Source organism: Drosophila innubila, chromosome X, assembly GCF_004354385.1.
Source record: "Drosophila innubila isolate TH190305 chromosome X, UK_Dinn_1.0, whole genome shotgun sequence".
NCBI lineage: Eukaryota > Metazoa > Arthropoda > Insecta > Diptera > Drosophilidae > Drosophila > Drosophila innubila.
Window position 1 is genome coordinate 9,897,509 of NC_047626.1, and position 17,243 is coordinate 9,914,751.

Here is a 17,243-nt window from a genome sequence, read left to right on the forward strand (position 1 = left end):
ATGCATTATCGCCTTGCCGGCATCAGCATCCTCATCTTTCAACCGAATACAGCCGTCTCTTCCTAAACGATTTCCCATGCTCGAATTGCCGCTTTGTCAACAGTTCCACTTGCCGTTTTGTTCAACACTAATGTAACTCGGTTGAGAAACCCAAATTAGTGCTGACATTTCGATAGCAGTAACTGTTACTTGTTATCGATTTACTAGCTTCATTTATTCTTTATCGATGGTTGAATTAGCAAATATATTTAAGGCCGTCATTTATTGTTCTAATACAAAATTAATTACAAATTGTAAGTGCTTGTATTAAATGATTAATTTAATTAATATAGTTAAAAAAAAATAAATAAATAAAACATAGCTTACTAGTCTGCTTACAAACTGAACTATTTAAGACACCAAAAATTGAGAGCGCCATCTGAGAAATCGTTACCTTGTATAATTGTGCCATAGTCGCTACCTTGTATTATTGCATCATGAACTTAGAGAAGCACAAACTTGATGTCAAATGAAGATGTTCAAATCGAAGTAGGCAAAGAAATTAAATTCTGATTATAAAAGAAATAAAATTTGATAAATCAACAATAGATAGATGCTACTTATGAATTAATTTTCTCTAGTTGCAAACCTAAAATAATAATAATAATTAAATTGAATCAATTGTGGAACTGGTGACTATTGACTGCAGAAAATCAACAGTGTTTGGATTGTTGAGAAATTCGCGCAAAGCTGAGCGGACAGGCGTATAAGAAAGAGAGCGAGTGACGAGTAACGAGAAAGGAGAGAGAAGAGAGGAGAGAAACGTGGATGCAAGATGGACGCGAAGAATCGCTTATGTAAGGAACTCCATGAATTAATTCGACTGCATCCGGTTGATTGGTGTGCGTGGCCCGTTAGCGGAGATCTGATGCAATGGGAGGCGGCCATTTTGGGTGAGAGGGGTACGTCCTATTATTTGGGAGTATTCTCGCTGAGGCTGCAGTTCAACAAGTATTATCCATTTATACCGCCACGTGTGAACTTCACAACGAAAATCTATCATTGTAACATCGATTTGGATGGTTACATCTGCTGGGATCTATTGACCACCAAATGGACTGCTCGTGTCACGGTCGCCACAATTATCGATGCCGTGCGTGACCTGATGCGTCAACCGAATGCCGATGATCCCTGCGATGAGATGATGGCTGCCCTCTATCGGGACAATCGTGGTCTCTACACTAGCAATGCCATCAATTGGACTCGGAGATATGCGGGTGCATCGAATATGACCTTGCCACGGTGGTTGATCGTATGTCAACGTTTCAGCTTTGAATATCTATATGATACGGCAGAGGATGAGACCGAGGAGGAAGATGATGAAGAGGATGAAGAGGACGAGCTGCCAGTGGATACGTTGAGTTCACGTGCACTCTAAGGAAGCTATTTGAAAAAAAGAAAAATCCATTTGGATTGAAAATACATTTCTTACAACTATTACATTCCACAACTGAAATTTGATTTTTTTTTTTTTTTTAAATCTATAAAGACAGCTTCAACTTGAAGCCTTCAGAACTTCTTCCACAGTTCTAATTAATCTGAATAGAGACAACAAAGATTCTATTCCCAAGGATGTTTACAATTTCAGCAAAAAATAAGCATAATTAGTCTTGTTTAAACGTATCAAGAAAAAAACGTATTCAATCCGTTTTAAATGCAATTATAAAATTTGAGAATAGAGAGAAAAACTTATAATTAATATATATTTGAGTGTAAAATAGACGCTTAATCATGTTAGAAATTTTAGGGAAATTTTTATTTTTTTGTTTGATGAGTGTTAAATAAATTTCAATAAGCTGTTGAAATAGAGCCTCCAAAGAGGAAAATACCAAAGGACAACGACAGCTAATAAACCTAAATATAAAATAAGCATTGAATATGCTGCTGTAACTTTTTCTTAGGCAAACAATCCAGTACTAGCCGAGCTCTAAGTCAAGGCCAACTCAATGGCTTTGATGGGGAAAACTTTAACATTTAACTTTTATTCTCTGTGTTTGCCTGTAAAGTTGTGAATCGTGGGCAGGGTAGGAGATGGAAGGTTTTTTCCTGGCATTTGTATTCCAAATTGGCCACACTGATTCATTGGCCTCATTTCCCGGGCAGTTTGTCTGCCTGAAAAGCCAATTGAATGGCATAAATCAGTTGGCCCCAGACAATAATGAAAATGCTCGCACATATTGCCACACTTGTATCTTGTATCTTATATCTTCTATTCTCTTATATATATGTATATGTATCTGCGTATATATTGTTTATTGTATTCTGTATTGTATATTGATATTCATCTCGAAACTTAATCAAGCAAAAATGTTTCAACTTTTCCCTCACACTCCTCCCAGCACAAAACCCGTTGAAGGACGAGTTTGGTTGTTGCTTTCCAATTTGCATGCAGCATCGTCGTCTAGGGGGCAACATCATTTCATCTGCTGACCCTTAAAGAGCCATGTCTTTAAGTTGCTTTCCCACTTATCCCTTCCCCTCCTAGTGCTGGATTGCAACACATAACAGATAGTCGCGTGCGTTGATCTTATAACTAAGTAAGTTTCTATATTGTATATATCTATTATATATACATTTCTATGTATTTCCTGTTGTTTGTTGCATGTGGCATGTGGCATATAGCATGTGGCCATCATTTGGGCTCTCTCTTTCTGTATCTGGGAACCGAATGGACTGCAAACAGCTGCTTGACCCAAAACGTTGCATGCAACTCGCAATGAACTCGGATTTTGGCGTCGCTTTCCTTGTAAAGCTCTTGTTGTTCATTCAACTAACAAATGCACTTGCCACATATCCTTGTAGATGATGCACTAGCTGCATTCCTGGACACTTTCAAACCAGCTGCAATCAGTTCAAAATACCCTGTAATAAGAAAATTGTATACTGGTCAAGCGCTGTTTTATACTTATTATGGCACAATATTTTGAGATTAAAAAGATGAAATTTTAAAAAAATACAACCATTGCATACATTTAAACGCAGAATGAACTAAGAGGCCAAACCATGATCAAAATGATATTCCGCTTCAAGATCGGTTTAGTTTTTACAAAGGTATGAAAGTTTGAAGTTAGTCGAGTCTTTGACCTAGCCACTTTACAAGTCAAAATTTTTGTCCGATTCAACATGATTTTTTACAGAAAAATTAAAGTTCTCAGAATCAAATTTAAAGTGTTGTTTTATATTAATTACGATATAAGGAGTCGATTAAAAGTGAAAACTTGAGATTTAAAATTTTCAATTTTCAAAATTTCAAAGGGGGGACCCTTAGCATCGAACCCATGATCTAGAGCAAAATAATTTTTTTTACAAAAATAAATTAATTTGAATGCAGAATGAATTTGGAGGCCAAACCAAGATCGAAATGACATTCCGCTTGAAAATCGGTCCAGGTTAGACAAAGTTATGAAAGTTTAAAGTTAGTCGAGCCTTTGACCTAGCCACTTTACAAGTCAAAATTTTTGTCCGATTTGACATGATTTTTTACAGAAAAATGAAAGGTCTCAGAATCAAATTTAAAGTGTTGTTTTATACTAATTACGATATAAGGAGTCGATTAAAAGTGAAAACTTGAGATTTAAAATTTTCAATTTTCAAAATTTCAAAGGGGGGACCCTTAGCATCGAACCCATGATCTAGAGCAAAATAATTTTTTTTACAAAAATAAATTAATTTGAATGCAGAATGAATTTGGAGGCCAAACCAAGATTGAAATGACATTCCGCTTGAAAATCGGTTCAGGTTAGACAAAGTTATGAAAGTTTGAAGTTGATCGAGCCTTTGACTAAGCAACTTTACAAGTCAAAATTTTTGTCCGAATTGATATGATTTTTTACAGAAAAATGAAAAGTCTCAGAATTAAATTTAAAGTGTTGTTTTATACTAATTACGATATAAGGAGTCGATTAAAAGTGAAAACTTGAGATTTAAAAATTTCAATTTTCAAAATTTCAAAGGGGGGACCCTTAGCATCGAACACATGATCTACAGGAAAATAATTTTTTTTACCAAATTAATAAAATTTGAATGCAAAATGAATTTGGCGACCAAATCAAGATCAAAATGACATTCCGCTTGAAAATCGGTCCAGGTTAGACAAAGTTATGAAAGTTTGAAGTTGATCGAGCCTTTGACCTAGTCACTTTACAAGTCCAAATTTTTGTCCGATTTGACATGATTTTTTACAGAAAAATTAAAGGTCTCAGAATCAAATTTAAAGTGTTGTTTTATACTAATAACAATATAAGGAGTTGATTAAAAGTGAAAACTTGAGATTTAAAATTTTCATTTTTCAAAATTTCAAAGGGGGGACCCTTAGCATCGAACCCATGATCTAGAGGAAAATAATTTTTTTTACAAAACTAATAAAATTTGAATGCAGAATGAATAAAGAGGCCAAACCAAGTTCAAAATGACACCCCGATTGAAAATCGGTCCAGATATGACAAAGTTATGAAAGTTTAAAGTTGGTCGAATCTTTGACCTATTCACTTTACAAGTCCAAATTTTTGTCCGATTTGACATGATTTTTTACAGAAAAATGAAAGGTCTCAGAATCAAATTTAAAGTGTTGTTTTATACAAATTACGAAATAAAAAGTTGAATAAAAGTGAAATCTTAATCAAATCCTAGATCTATTGGGAAAATACTTCAAGTTTCACTTAGTTTAATATACCCGAGTTAGTCAAAATGTAACAAGTGAAAACAAGTGTAAGTACATTTGATATGCAGTCAGCTAAGTGGGTGCAGGGTATCTACTATTCGAATAAACTCGACACGCTCAACAATGCTACTTTGTGGGATCGACTCGTGGATGATAATTCAACTATAGTTATTCAACCTAAGACACTTGCTTTGTTGGGCAACATATTTTTGACACTCACTGTAGAAAGAATACAAATAATATAAATAACCATTAATAGATCCAGAGATTTATGTAGTACATCGAAAAAATTAATATTAATATTAATTACATATTAAAATAATTAAGCTATGTATTATTCTTTATATTTTGTTCAATTATTTTCAATTAAAATCAAAACTGCTTTATAATTATAACCTTAGCCTTAAAAATATTATTATAGCAAAGCAACATAATGAAAGTTTTTGATTTCTTAGGCAACATGAATACATTTTTAAAGGTAAAAGTATGTAAATGAGAGGGGAAGTATAAAAGAGGGAGCTTTGAGCTGGAAGCGATGGGAAGGAAGTAAGGAATTTTCACTGCACGACTGATAAAACAATCTATACCCATTATCAGGTGTCAGTTGGATGTTTACGCAGACATCGACATATTCCATTTGCTGTTACGATTGTTGTTGTTGATGTTGTGATTGTTTGTTGTTGTTGTTGTTGCTGTTGCTGTTGTGCTGAGCTTATGATTGTGAGGGTCAAGAACTTTTGCTGAGAAGCCCAACGACGACAGGATGTCATAGATGAAGGGGGTAACGGATTCAGATGGCACAGAACACGACAAGTTAAGACAATGGCTAAGGTAGTGCACAATGTACATGGCGAAAGGGTCCAAGTCAGTCTCAAGTCAGTGAGTCTACGAGTTTCCGGGTCTCCGAGACTGGACATTTGTACACGTCGTACAATCAATTGCTATTAGTTTTCATTACAATCAAATTACCATAAAATCACATAGACCGTTAGTTGAGTTCGTGCCTTACGGGTTGCCATTTGTCGTTGTTGAAGTTGCCACCTTTACAGCCCACCCTTTGCAGCCTTTCCCACCCCCTCTTTGCTATCCCCACTTCATACTTTCTTTGCTCTTTTCTTTGCTTAACCACAAGGTACACACTTTTTCGATATTCATAGAATAATTACACTTTATCAAGGAAGCGCACTCCATGAATTAACACCACGAAAAGGGGAGGAGCACAGTATGACTGGGGGGGAGGAAAAGGGGTCTTTCGGTTACGATAGTTTTCCTGGTCAGGAAAAAGTCGTGGCCAGGCCGTTGCCTTTGGAAATTAGTCAAGTTTGTTACGTTTATGTGGCGAATTACCGTAATTAGAATATATTGAGCAATAAAAGTGATTTTTATTATTGGAACACGGCACAAACGTGAGCTCGTTCAGCTCGCAAAAGTTCTCATTGATGATGGTGACACAAGGGCATAACAATTGGAATAATAGTAACAACAGGTTCAGGACATTGTCCAGCCACGATAGAAATACCTTTTCCCTCCCTTTTGTGGCTCATTTTATGCGGCTTCTTTTGACTCCGGCTACATTTAATAGCTGCAACCGTTCACTTCTAGGATTGCCTGTGCTCGTTGTTGCTCCCAACTCAACTCTTCCCTCTTTTTCACCTATTCAAATATGCAGCCAACTCTTGTAAGGATTATGATAAAGTTAGTTGAGCTTAACGAGAACATCAAAATTAACTTAAAAACTTGCACACAACTTAAAAGTCGATTCAAGTCGAGAAAAAACAGAACATATTAAAACTATGATGCATAAAATTATATATGATGACAAATGTAGATAAAAGATTTAGAAAATCAAAGACAACATTTCTAAAAAAAACCATGTAATTAACTGTGATAATTCAATCCAATTTATTTTAATTTTATTTAATATTTTTGAATGAGCAATATCAAGTTAATTTCCGAGAATATTGAATTCAAAGATTGAAAATCCAATCACGATATAATATGATAAATTTGATAAAAGATTTAGAAAATCAAAGACAACATTTCAAAAAAATCATGTAATTAACTGTGATGTTTCATTCCAATTTATTTTCATTTTATTTAATATTTTTGAATAAGCAATATCAAGTTAATTTCCGAGAATATTGAATGCAAAGATTGAAAATCCAATCACCATATAATTTGATAAAATATTTGATTATATGATAAAAAGCTAGACATCTGACATTTGCGCTTTAAAGTTAATTGAATTTATAGCTTTCCACAATGTTCCATAAAATTTTAGGCAACTTTAGTGTCAATTATCCTAAAAAATCAAACTTAAAATTAGTGCAGCTCAGGTTTTTTCAAATTTTGAATTGAATTTTCGATCGAGTTTGCAATTAGTAAAGAAACTTGGATAACAGTTAATGTTGTCAGTGTGGCACATTGTCATATTGCCACAAGCACTCTCACTCAACAGCTGCCTACACACACATACACACACAACAGAGTGTGTGTGTACACTTCATAAAGACTGTGCCGAAAATTAACTTTGACACACACTCTATGTGCCATAAAAACGCAGCTCATTGGCTCCTAAACATGCCGTTTATGAGGGCAAGCAAGAAGGAAAGGGAGGGAGTGAGTGAGAGAGAGAGAGAGAATGTATGTGTGTGTGTGTGTGTGCTATAGGCGTGGCAGTAAAAGGAACATGGCTAAGTACTCTACTGAAGCTGTCATAGCTCTGACCATAACATTGCATTGTGATTACATGTGCGTGTAGACTGTCTACGTATGTGTGTAGGAGTGTGTGTGTGTGTGTTTGGTGTGTGTGTGTGTAGAGTTGAATACCAAGAAGCGTATGTCAATAAGCAAAAGCAGCTGTCAAAACACAGACGCTTCGACCAAACTGGATGCTAATGTAATTTGACAATGAACCGATGAGCCAGAGTCCAAAGTCCAAAGTCCAGAGCCGTACCACTTGTAGGGTCCTGACTCCTGACTCCGACCATGCCTCACTGCCTCACTGTGTAGACTGTTTGTCTGGCTGCCGGTTTTCCGGCTGTGCCCCATGCAACTTAATCGATTGACATTGTGGCATTTTGGGGCATTTTCTAGGTAATCGACTTTGATGGCCCGCCAGTAGACAGTACATGAACTTAATGAGTTACCCCACCCTACAACAGGCTCTCTGCCCCCGCCCCCCATTGCCATTACTCGAATACAGCTCGTAAATCGCTGAGGGTCCTTTATGAACACATTTCGCCACATTTAGCCCGTTAAATTCGAATACGCATTAAAGTCCTTTGGCACTTAGGGTCAACAATTTTGTTTTGTTTTCCCTTTGATACATACACCCTCACCTCCATATGCATAAAGCTTATAAAATGATAAAAAAAAAAGAGAAAAACACGAGAGAAGAATATAAAATAAAATGAATATAACGAAATAGAGTCGCGCTTTCATAATGGCCTCCTAACGTCCTTAATGTGTGTGCACTTAAATCTATTATATAAGAATGCATAAAATATTGCATATAAATTATGCGGCAATGATTTAGGCTGGATCTGATTTGTAATATCATTAAAACAATAAAGTTTACTAGGCACAAAGTTTGTGATTTATATTATAGCAAAAGTTGCTGCAAATCTGAACGTAAAGCTATAGCTTTTAATGTGGAAAGGCATTCGAATTAAATTTAAATTGAAAATCGGAAAAAAATTCAAACAATTCAGCAGTTTTTAGGAGCTTTTCAGTTTTTTAGAAGATTAAATTTCGAATTGAATTTAAATTGAAAATCAGAAAAAAATCAAAGAATTCAACAGTGTTTAAGAGCTTTTCAGTTTTTTAGAAGATTAAATTTCGAATTAAATTTAAATTGAAAATCAGAAAAAAATTAAAGAATTCAGCAGTTTTTAGGAGCTTTTCAGTTTTTTCGAAGACAATTTATATGGAACTTAATAATGATTTTAAAGTAAATTTCTTAGCCTAAACATAAAGCTCTTTGAATAAGCGTAATTGACAAAAAAAAAAGGACGATTCAGAAATGATTTTTGTAGCAAGGCTGCAAACTACAAAAATTGTTGTTAAAGACTAAGGCTCGGTTCGGAAACCGGATTGTGCACCCCTTGAAACAAAAGTTTGGATTTGAGCCTTGTTTTAATTTAATAAAAAAAAAAATTTTATCGTTTGAATTTTTTCTTGACTTTTTAAGCCAATTAAATTTTGAACTAAAAAAATTTAGAATTTTGATAATAATACAAATTTATTTTATACGACTTATTTTTTCCGAAATCTCAAATAGTTGAGTATTATAAGAAAAGCATAAAATTTATGTAATTATTCGGAAAACGGATTATGTATCCCCTGAACACAAAGTTTGGATTTAAGCCTTTTTTCAATTTAATACAAAAAAAAAAAAAAATTTTTATCGCTTGAAGTTTTTCTTGACTTTTTCGATAATAATTTCGATAAAAAATATATATTTAATTGATATGACTTTTTTTTGCGAATTCTCAAATAGTTGAGTAATTTAGAAAAGCATAAAATTTTTGTAATTATTTTATATTTTCGAAACGAACCTTTTATTAGTTAAAGTGGTTCGGTTTAGGTTCGGGACCGCAGGGTAAATAACTTCGAGGGTTTGGCCCAGAACCGGTTTGCATCCTTGATTTGTAGACATTGTTAATTTGAGCTTGTGGCAAACAGATTTGTTTGATTAAGGTCCAGCCTAATGCAGGACCAGGAGAATACTTGCATTAAAATAATGTTGTATAAGCGCAAAATTGCGTTAACAAATCCAATCTGCAGTTTGGCCCGCTCTCGGTGCCCGTCCAGATAAATGAGTGCACAAATGGGCGTTTATGGGCACATTGCCACATTGCCACATGACCAGATGACCATGATGGCCACATTAAATTACAGGCGTGCGAATGGCTTTTGCCGAAAGGAGCAAAGGAGTCCAAAATACACACACAAGCACACAGCAACTTTCGGATGAAACTCAAAACCCGAGGCAGTACGTCTTTTGATGATGAACTGCCGGTTGGACACAGGTGCTGCTGTGGTGCCTCCAGTAGTTATCCTCTCTAAAGCTGAAGGCATTCATTTTCACTCTAGCTGGGGTTCGATTTGCGGTTAGATGAGAGCTACCTAAGCGTAAGGGAAGGTGGAAGGGGATGAAGTTAGAAGGGGAGCAGAGAGAGAGCGTGTTGCAACAAAAACTTAACAAGCTGGTCAGGCGGCCAAATAGATAAACTGACGCCACAAGCTACGCTATTTGACTCCACAGCAAGGTGTTGCACAAGCACACACACAAACACACACACACATACCATACATACGAATGTGTGTGTGTGTGTGCGTGTGTGGCATGCATGCACACATGCCACAGACAAGCGTTTCAGATTTACAAAACATTTTATTCATTGAGGGCGACTCCAAGTCGCAGCTCAGATTCAGATTCAGATTCGGGCAAGGGTTTCGGTTTTTTCCAGTGTAGTGGGGGGGGCAAGGGCCTTGTCTGTGTTTGCGGTAGACAGGGGACGACCCCTCCCTGCACCTCTCCACGGCTGTTGCAATTGCAGCACGTCCATCAGTGGCCCATTGTCTGTGTCGCGCATACATAATGAAGTGAACCAGAACTGCAGCTTTTGCCCCTTACTCTGGCTGTACCTTTGCCACACCTGCCTCGCTCATGACGTTGATAATAATAATAACGATGCTGATGATGATGATGATGATGTTGCCATTGCTACTGCTACTGTTGCTGTCATTTACAGCACTGTGGAGTGAGTGCTGATTGGCCAACGTTTTGTTAGAACCAACTGTAGGGTGGGGTATGGGGCATTGAAGCATTGAAAGAAGCGCAATTAGCACTTCGATTGTGTTCGGTTGACGCGATTTGCATCAAATTAATGTCTTCATCAACAGACAAACAGAGCGACGCCCTCGACAAAAACGTCAACTGACGAGCCATCCCTTTCTCACCCCTTTTAATGTTGTTTTGAAAAAGATCACAAACAAGGGTCAATTCCGGGAATGAAGGTTTCCACTTTAAATCACTTGTAGGATTCGCCTAAAAGTTCGTTGGCAAATTGAGCTCTAATCAAGTGCACTTGTCCAATTGCATATCATAATTTGAATTTACAATCGACTGCATAAAGTAGGGCAATTTTCATTCATTGAGCCGGTTCGATAGTGGTTCAGCGTCATATCTCTGGAACTTAGGGTGCTACGAGGCTGAAATTTAGTTTATAAAGCAGTTATTATTCAAAATTGATTTTTATAGTAGGCTCAATAATTAGAACTCATAAAGTACAACAGAGAATCGATCAGAATTCAGACGAAAAATACGTTATATCGACGACACAATTCACATTCAACAAATTCTAAACATTTTGTACAATGAGTAGTGGTTCAGGTAAAGAAGAAGAAGAGAGTACTGAAGAAGAACAGAGTACTGAAGAAGAAGAACAGAGTACTGAAGAAGAAGACAGTAGTGACGAAGAAGAAAATAACACAGAAGCAGAGAGTAGTGACACTGATGAGAGAATGGGTTTTCAAGTACCTGATGAAGATCAAGAGGAACAGACATCCTTTAGTGGAACAGGAAGGATCCTGCAAGTGGATTATGCCAATATATGTGCATCCAATGGAGAACCATCTGTGGGAATTATAGCGCAGAATGGCGTCGTCATTGCAAGCGAGAAGAAACTAATCAATAGCCTGATTGAAAGTCATAGCATATTGAAAATGGCAAAACTAAACGAATGCCTTGGCATGGTCTATTCCGGTATTGAAGCTGACTTTCGACAGCTGACTAGGCTGGCTACGAAGATAGCAACGGGTTATATGGTGGCTGAAGATGACACAATACCACTGGAAGTATTACTGCAAGAGCTAGGTGCCAATATACAGCAATATACACAGTCTAGTGCTGTGCGACCTTTTGGTATTTCACTTCTAATTGCCGGCTGGCGTAGAGATCGTGCCCATCTCTATAAGATGACCTGTACCGGTTGCTTTGAGCCCCTCAAGGCCGTTGCAATTGGTCGCAATGCTGAGGCGGCTAATGCTTATCTGGAAAGACAGTACTCTGAAGAGATTGTCTTGGAATCTGCCATTTGTCTGGCCCTCCAGACCCTCAAGTTGTCCTGTGGTAATAATTCAATAGGTGCTCATCAAATGGCCGTTGGCATTTCCGATGCTAACGGCTTCAAAATTCTGAAAGACTTCGAAGTCGGCCTCTTATTGGCGCACTTGAGAGAGATTCCTTGATAGCATTCAAATCATTAAATCCTAATTATATCTTCTAGTTTTTGTAAATCTATTTTGAACAAATACATATTTACAAGGAGGGTAAATATCTTCCGTTATATATATAGTGTTGGAAAGCGGCTATAAATCGGGCGCGTCAAAATTAGGTACTTACCCAAATTCGCTTACAAAAGTAGTGTTGGTAAACGGACAAAGTAGTGACAAATTGTACAATACAACCATGCAAAACTTAATTTTGTATGAAAATTTCAAACATGTTTTTGAAAGTAAACCAAGTGAGTCCCCAATCTAATTTTTACCGATAAATTCATTATAAATCACCCCTATTTGTGTTTTTTTTTGAGATAAGAACCGTGTTATAGATAACAGCATTTTTTTAAAAATAATTTTACACAACTTTTAAATGCCTATTTAATTTTTATTATGAATTGTAAATATCGCATTTTTTTAATGAAACTCTGCCAGTATTTTACAACACCAATTATTTTGTTGTCTGAACGTGGCTTAACAATTTTAGCTGTTGCTTCTCGTGCTTCTTTCATTGCACTGCTGCTTATCGCACAATAAATTATTGCTTCTCTTTGGAGTTTCTCGGTTTGCTTTCAGAGCATAACTAGAAATGAGTTTTCATCTCACCGAGCGATCTGTTGCATCTGATTTGAGACATTGTTTTGAATTCTATAAAGTCAGAAAACTAGCCAGGCGTAAAGCTAAACAATGCATTGAGCTGAGACTTGGAGAAAGAAAGCTAAAAAAAAAAGAGAAGGACGAGCACATTTTTTTATGGCTACACGACAATGCTGCCTCTCTTTCAGCTTCTATCTCTCTCTCTCACTCTATATGTATATATCTCTGTCTCTGTCTCTCCTAGGTTCTGTTAATGCCGATGTGTCAAGTGGCACTTGTGGCGCCAGGACGGATAAGGTTTACCTGCTGCCGGGATTGTCTCTCAATGTTTTGTCTGCTGCTTATTGCTGTCTACCGGCATTCTATATTTATTTATTTTCTTTTGCCTTGCTTTCGCCTGGGTTTCTTTTTTTTTTTTTTGTCAACTTTACTTCTCTCTTCATTTCTTTTCTTTCATTTGCCTTCAATGCAATTATACTGGATAAATATCTTCTTCCGTTTTAGCTGTAATTACAAAAGTTTAATTGAGTTTTCTCGGCTCGTTGTGTTCGTTTCTTTTTCCACTTTGTGTTTTTTTTTTTTTCTGTTTTCTGTTTTCTGTTCTGTGTTGTTTTCTTTTTGTTGTTGTCCTGTTTCTTTCATGTTGTTGTCCTGCTCGCCGACATCTGCACGTCGTGCTGTCATTGCGGCAACTGAGGCTAGAAGTTTATCCAGCATTCACTGGATAAGTCGTCCTGTTGTCCTGTCGCCGTGGCTGCTGTTGACGTTTTTTCATCTGAATCTCGTGTCTTGTTTCTCCTCACTCTCTCTCTCTCTTTCTCTTTCTCCTGCTCTGTGTCGCTGTGCCTCTCGCATCTCTTTTATTGTTGATGTTGCAGAAAAAGAGTTGTTGTCAGCCTGCCAGGCCTGTCTATCTAGCGCCACGTGATTGTTTTTTGCCACAGTAAGAAAGTGTCCGACAGACAGAAAGAGAGAGAGAGAGAGAGGGAGAACAGATTGGTAGACTGTTTGCCTGAGGCTGACTGATTTCTTCAGTTGTCCAAGGACAGGCGCTGGCATTACGCGCATAATCAAAAGTGATTAAAAGCTGAGCACTTTGCCATTTAAGAATTTGACTTTAAGGGCTGCCAATTTGTTTTTAATAAATAGCGAAAGTGTTGAGTAACGACACAAACACGCACAGGGTGCTGAATGAAAAATATAAATATATGCCGCAGAGGGGGGGAGGGCAAATTCTGGTTAATTTATTCATTGCAAATTTACATGCTCATGTTTGCAAATTTAAAAACTGCACACACACTCGACGAATGAAAGAGACAGCTGTGCGTAACTAGCTTAAGTGAGACAGAGAGAGAGAGAGAGAGAGTGGTAGATATAGTAAAGCCGAGTGTTGGGGCCGTGCAAGCGAGTTTATTCAAAGCAGACTCTCCTAGTAATATGTAAATCGCATTGCCAGTGCTAAAGTGGAGTTTGCTCAGCGTCAGCAAAGCTTTCCAGCAAACAGCTCCAACTACAACGACAACTACAACTGGAACCGCAACGCAACTCCATCCGAAGACCAACCCCAACCCCAACCCCAATCCTCCTTTATTCACATTCACATTCGCATCAGCGCCTCCGTGTGGCATAGCGTTCAGTTATTTTCCTATGGGAAAAATCCACTTGGCGCTACCCCAATATTTACATATCATAGTTGGCTCCACAAATGAGTTGGCCCCACTGTCTGTCTATATATACATATACACTTATACACACACATATGGTACATGTGTAGGTGTGTGGGTGGAGAAGTACGTGAGTGCCAAGTGAATGCAACGCGTGCTAACTTAAATCATCGCAGCCTATTACTTTGCTCACATACATTTATTAAATATGCATTGCAATGAAAATTCAACATTTTTACATTTTGGAAAACTGCAAAACTCAAAAGACGATTCGCTTGAATTTCAATGAGAATCTGAGCACCAAACTCTAGAAATTTGAATAAAATGTTGAAAGTATGGCAGCGCCGAACGTTAAGTTGGCAGCAGCTTATGAACAAGTTGGCAGCGCTACTTGATAGAGTTACCAGACTCGATGGAGATTTATACTAAAATAATTGTGGCAGTCACAATTACAATTCCAATAATAATATTTTATTTATTATTTATGATAACTTGCAAATAACTAACTGCTTAATTTAAATTAGCTATAAGATTGGTTTTAAATGCGTAATATTTTTCCTGACATAGTATAAATTAATGCTGACATCAAGGTTTGAGTTTTGCAGAGTTTTTATTGAGCTGAATCTACCTGTGCTTTCCCTCTTACTCTGAATAAAATACACATTTCACCGTCCCCTTTGCAAAAATCGAATTAAAAGAAAATTGCTATGAACAAAAAAATAAAAAAATTACATGAATTCATAATAAAAACTACTGTCAGTTCAAATTACAGAACTTTCCATCATTTGCCAAAAACAAAACAAAAAAACAGAACAAATGTGAAGGGAAATAAAACGCGAGCGGCGTAACCGGTGTCGATAAAGAAACAAGGATTCAAGGATATATACGAACTAGGTTTGAGTTGGGTGCGGTAACGTTTCGTAAATCTATTGGGGATATTTCCGCATGCACAACGTGCACTCCATATATGGAACATCCATACATACTTATGTTACACTCTATGTTTTCTGTATCCTGAAATAGGTGTATGCTATTTTGCGATTGAGCTGTCCAAATGCGCCTTTTAATGTAATCTCTTACGGATTTGTTTTGACAAGCGCACTCTGTTCACCGTCCTTTCCTTTTCTTTCCTTTCCTTTCCTTACCATTCCCTTACTCTCTTTGCCAATGTTGTGAGTTTCTTCCTTTTCAATGCATACGAAATGTTCGTATGTGTGGGGAGTGTGTGTATCAATGTTGTAGTTATGGGTTATGGGGTTGCTTACGTATACTTTTCGGTTTGCTCGTCATGTTTCATCATCATAAATATTCGATTACTCAGGCGTATGTAATTTGTTATATTATATATCTTAAAACGATTTTTTATTAAACTTTTCGCCCCTTTAATCCAAGTGTATGAAATTAGCCTGAAGCGAGCTTAGATATGATTCCCATATGCTTTGACTCCCACAAAATTGAACGTAATTTTAGTGGAGTAAAGCAATTATTAAATGTAATACAATTTTAAATATCATGTAAACATCGTCAATTAATATTTAGTCTCATTTAAATTAAATTAAACTAAGTTTCTTTGATTTGATTACTTTTAAAATTGCTGATTCAGGTCCTTTAGCTTTTTCCGTTATGTATTGATATGTACAGTAAGTTGGATGTTGTTCTAGCGTTTCCGATAACAATTTTGAGTTAGCCTGCCCACTCTTTTATAAAGGAGAGCTGCTAACTTGTCGCTAAGCTGCTGCCAACTTGGCGTTAAATGTTTGTCATAATTTCTATCTTTTCGTTAACGGAAAAGCTAAGAAAACTATATTCCACTTAACTCTTAGGAGCATACGATCACTTCAGAGTACTTTGCGAAGCGAGACATCATAACTATTAAGTAGAAGATGATTTCACATTCTTTGATTCCAGAATTCCACATTGCTTATCATTCCACCTTTGAGCAAATTTCTCACTGATTTGTCTGCTGCTGTGGAAATGTAAGCAAATGTTGTGTAAGCCGACAAAGCAGCTTACTTGATTTACGTTTAACATTCCACCGATTCTTCCTTTTTCTCTTAGTTGTGGTCGGATGGTTGGATGGTTGGATGGTCCATCTTGAGCTGACATTTCAACTGACAATTTGAACGACTGGACGCGCTTGTCTTTGTTATGCAAAATGCAATGCGCCCTCTGACTCTGAGTTTCAGCATTTGAATTTGAATTTGAATTTGAATCTGTATCTGCGACTGCGACTCGGACTCGACCTTTGTCCATTACCCACAGAGTCTGCACTCTATAAATTGTAAAACTATTTTCAATAACAGCATACAGAACAAGCATGCTCCAAGTTGTGGTTTATACTCCCAACTCCAGCTCCAACTCCAACTCCACTCCTGACTCCAGCTTGAACTCCTCTTTGATTATTTGGCTTTAGCTGCTACCTTGACATGGCCAGAACGAACTGCCCTCGACGTACTGCCAATTGGGCGGCTTAAGGGTTATGGCTAGGGCATTCTGGAGCAGGTGCTGCTGCTCCATCTGCTGTTGCCTTCACTTCAGCTTTCCTCATCCATTCTCCCTCTTAGCATCTTGTTATTCTTGTGTTTCTGCCATTTCTTGGCACTGGTTTTTGTCTTTGCTTGCTCTCCTCGACTTTCGGCAACTTCTTGAAAGTACTTTTCCACCTCCTTGTCCATATATACGTGTACTATATATACATATACATATGTATACATCTATTTTTTTTTTGTCTTTTAGTAATTTAGCATATTTCTGAAGCATTTGGTTGTGGCTGTTGTTGTCATCTGCTTTGTCGTCTGCTGTGTTTCAAGTTTTGCTTCACCGTTTGCGGTGTGCAAATGCAAATTGCTTGGCTTGCATATCCTTTATGCTACTTTTATCTTCCCTTCCCTTTCCTTCCCTTCCCTTTACTCTTCTCTTCTTTTTTTTTGGAAACCACCTTTGTATTTTGGCATATTAGGTTGAGGGGGGCATAGAGGTAACAGATGCTGATGTTG

The 17,243-nt window shown here is 37.0% G+C and overlaps 2 protein-coding genes across 2 annotated transcripts; both read left to right on the forward strand.

Annotated features, from left to right (window-relative positions):
• Positions 1–814: 814 nt before the first annotated feature.
• Positions 815–1,417, forward strand: LOC117785834 (ubiquitin-conjugating enzyme E2-16 kDa-like). The gene has a single exon (XM_034624087.1). The coding sequence runs from the start codon at positions 815–817 to the stop codon at positions 1,415–1,417; it is 603 nt and encodes a 200-aa protein (XP_034479978.1).
• A 9,666-nt stretch (positions 1,418–11,083) lies between these two features.
• LOC117785964 (proteasome subunit alpha type-2-like) lies at positions 11,084–11,956 on the forward strand. Its single transcript, XM_034624260.1, has one exon. It carries the CDS (start codon positions 11,084–11,086, stop codon positions 11,954–11,956), a length of 873 nt encoding a protein of 290 aa, XP_034480151.1.
• Positions 11,957–17,243: the final 5,287 nt, after the last annotated feature.

Coding starts and splice junctions, on each gene's coding strand:
- LOC117785834 (XM_034624087.1), top strand. CDS start 815: ATGGACGCGAAGAATCGCTTATGTAAGGAACTCCATGAATTAATTCGA.
- LOC117785964 (XM_034624260.1), top strand. CDS start 11,084: ATGAGTAGTGGTTCAGGTAAAGAAGAAGAAGAGAGTACTGAAGAAGAA.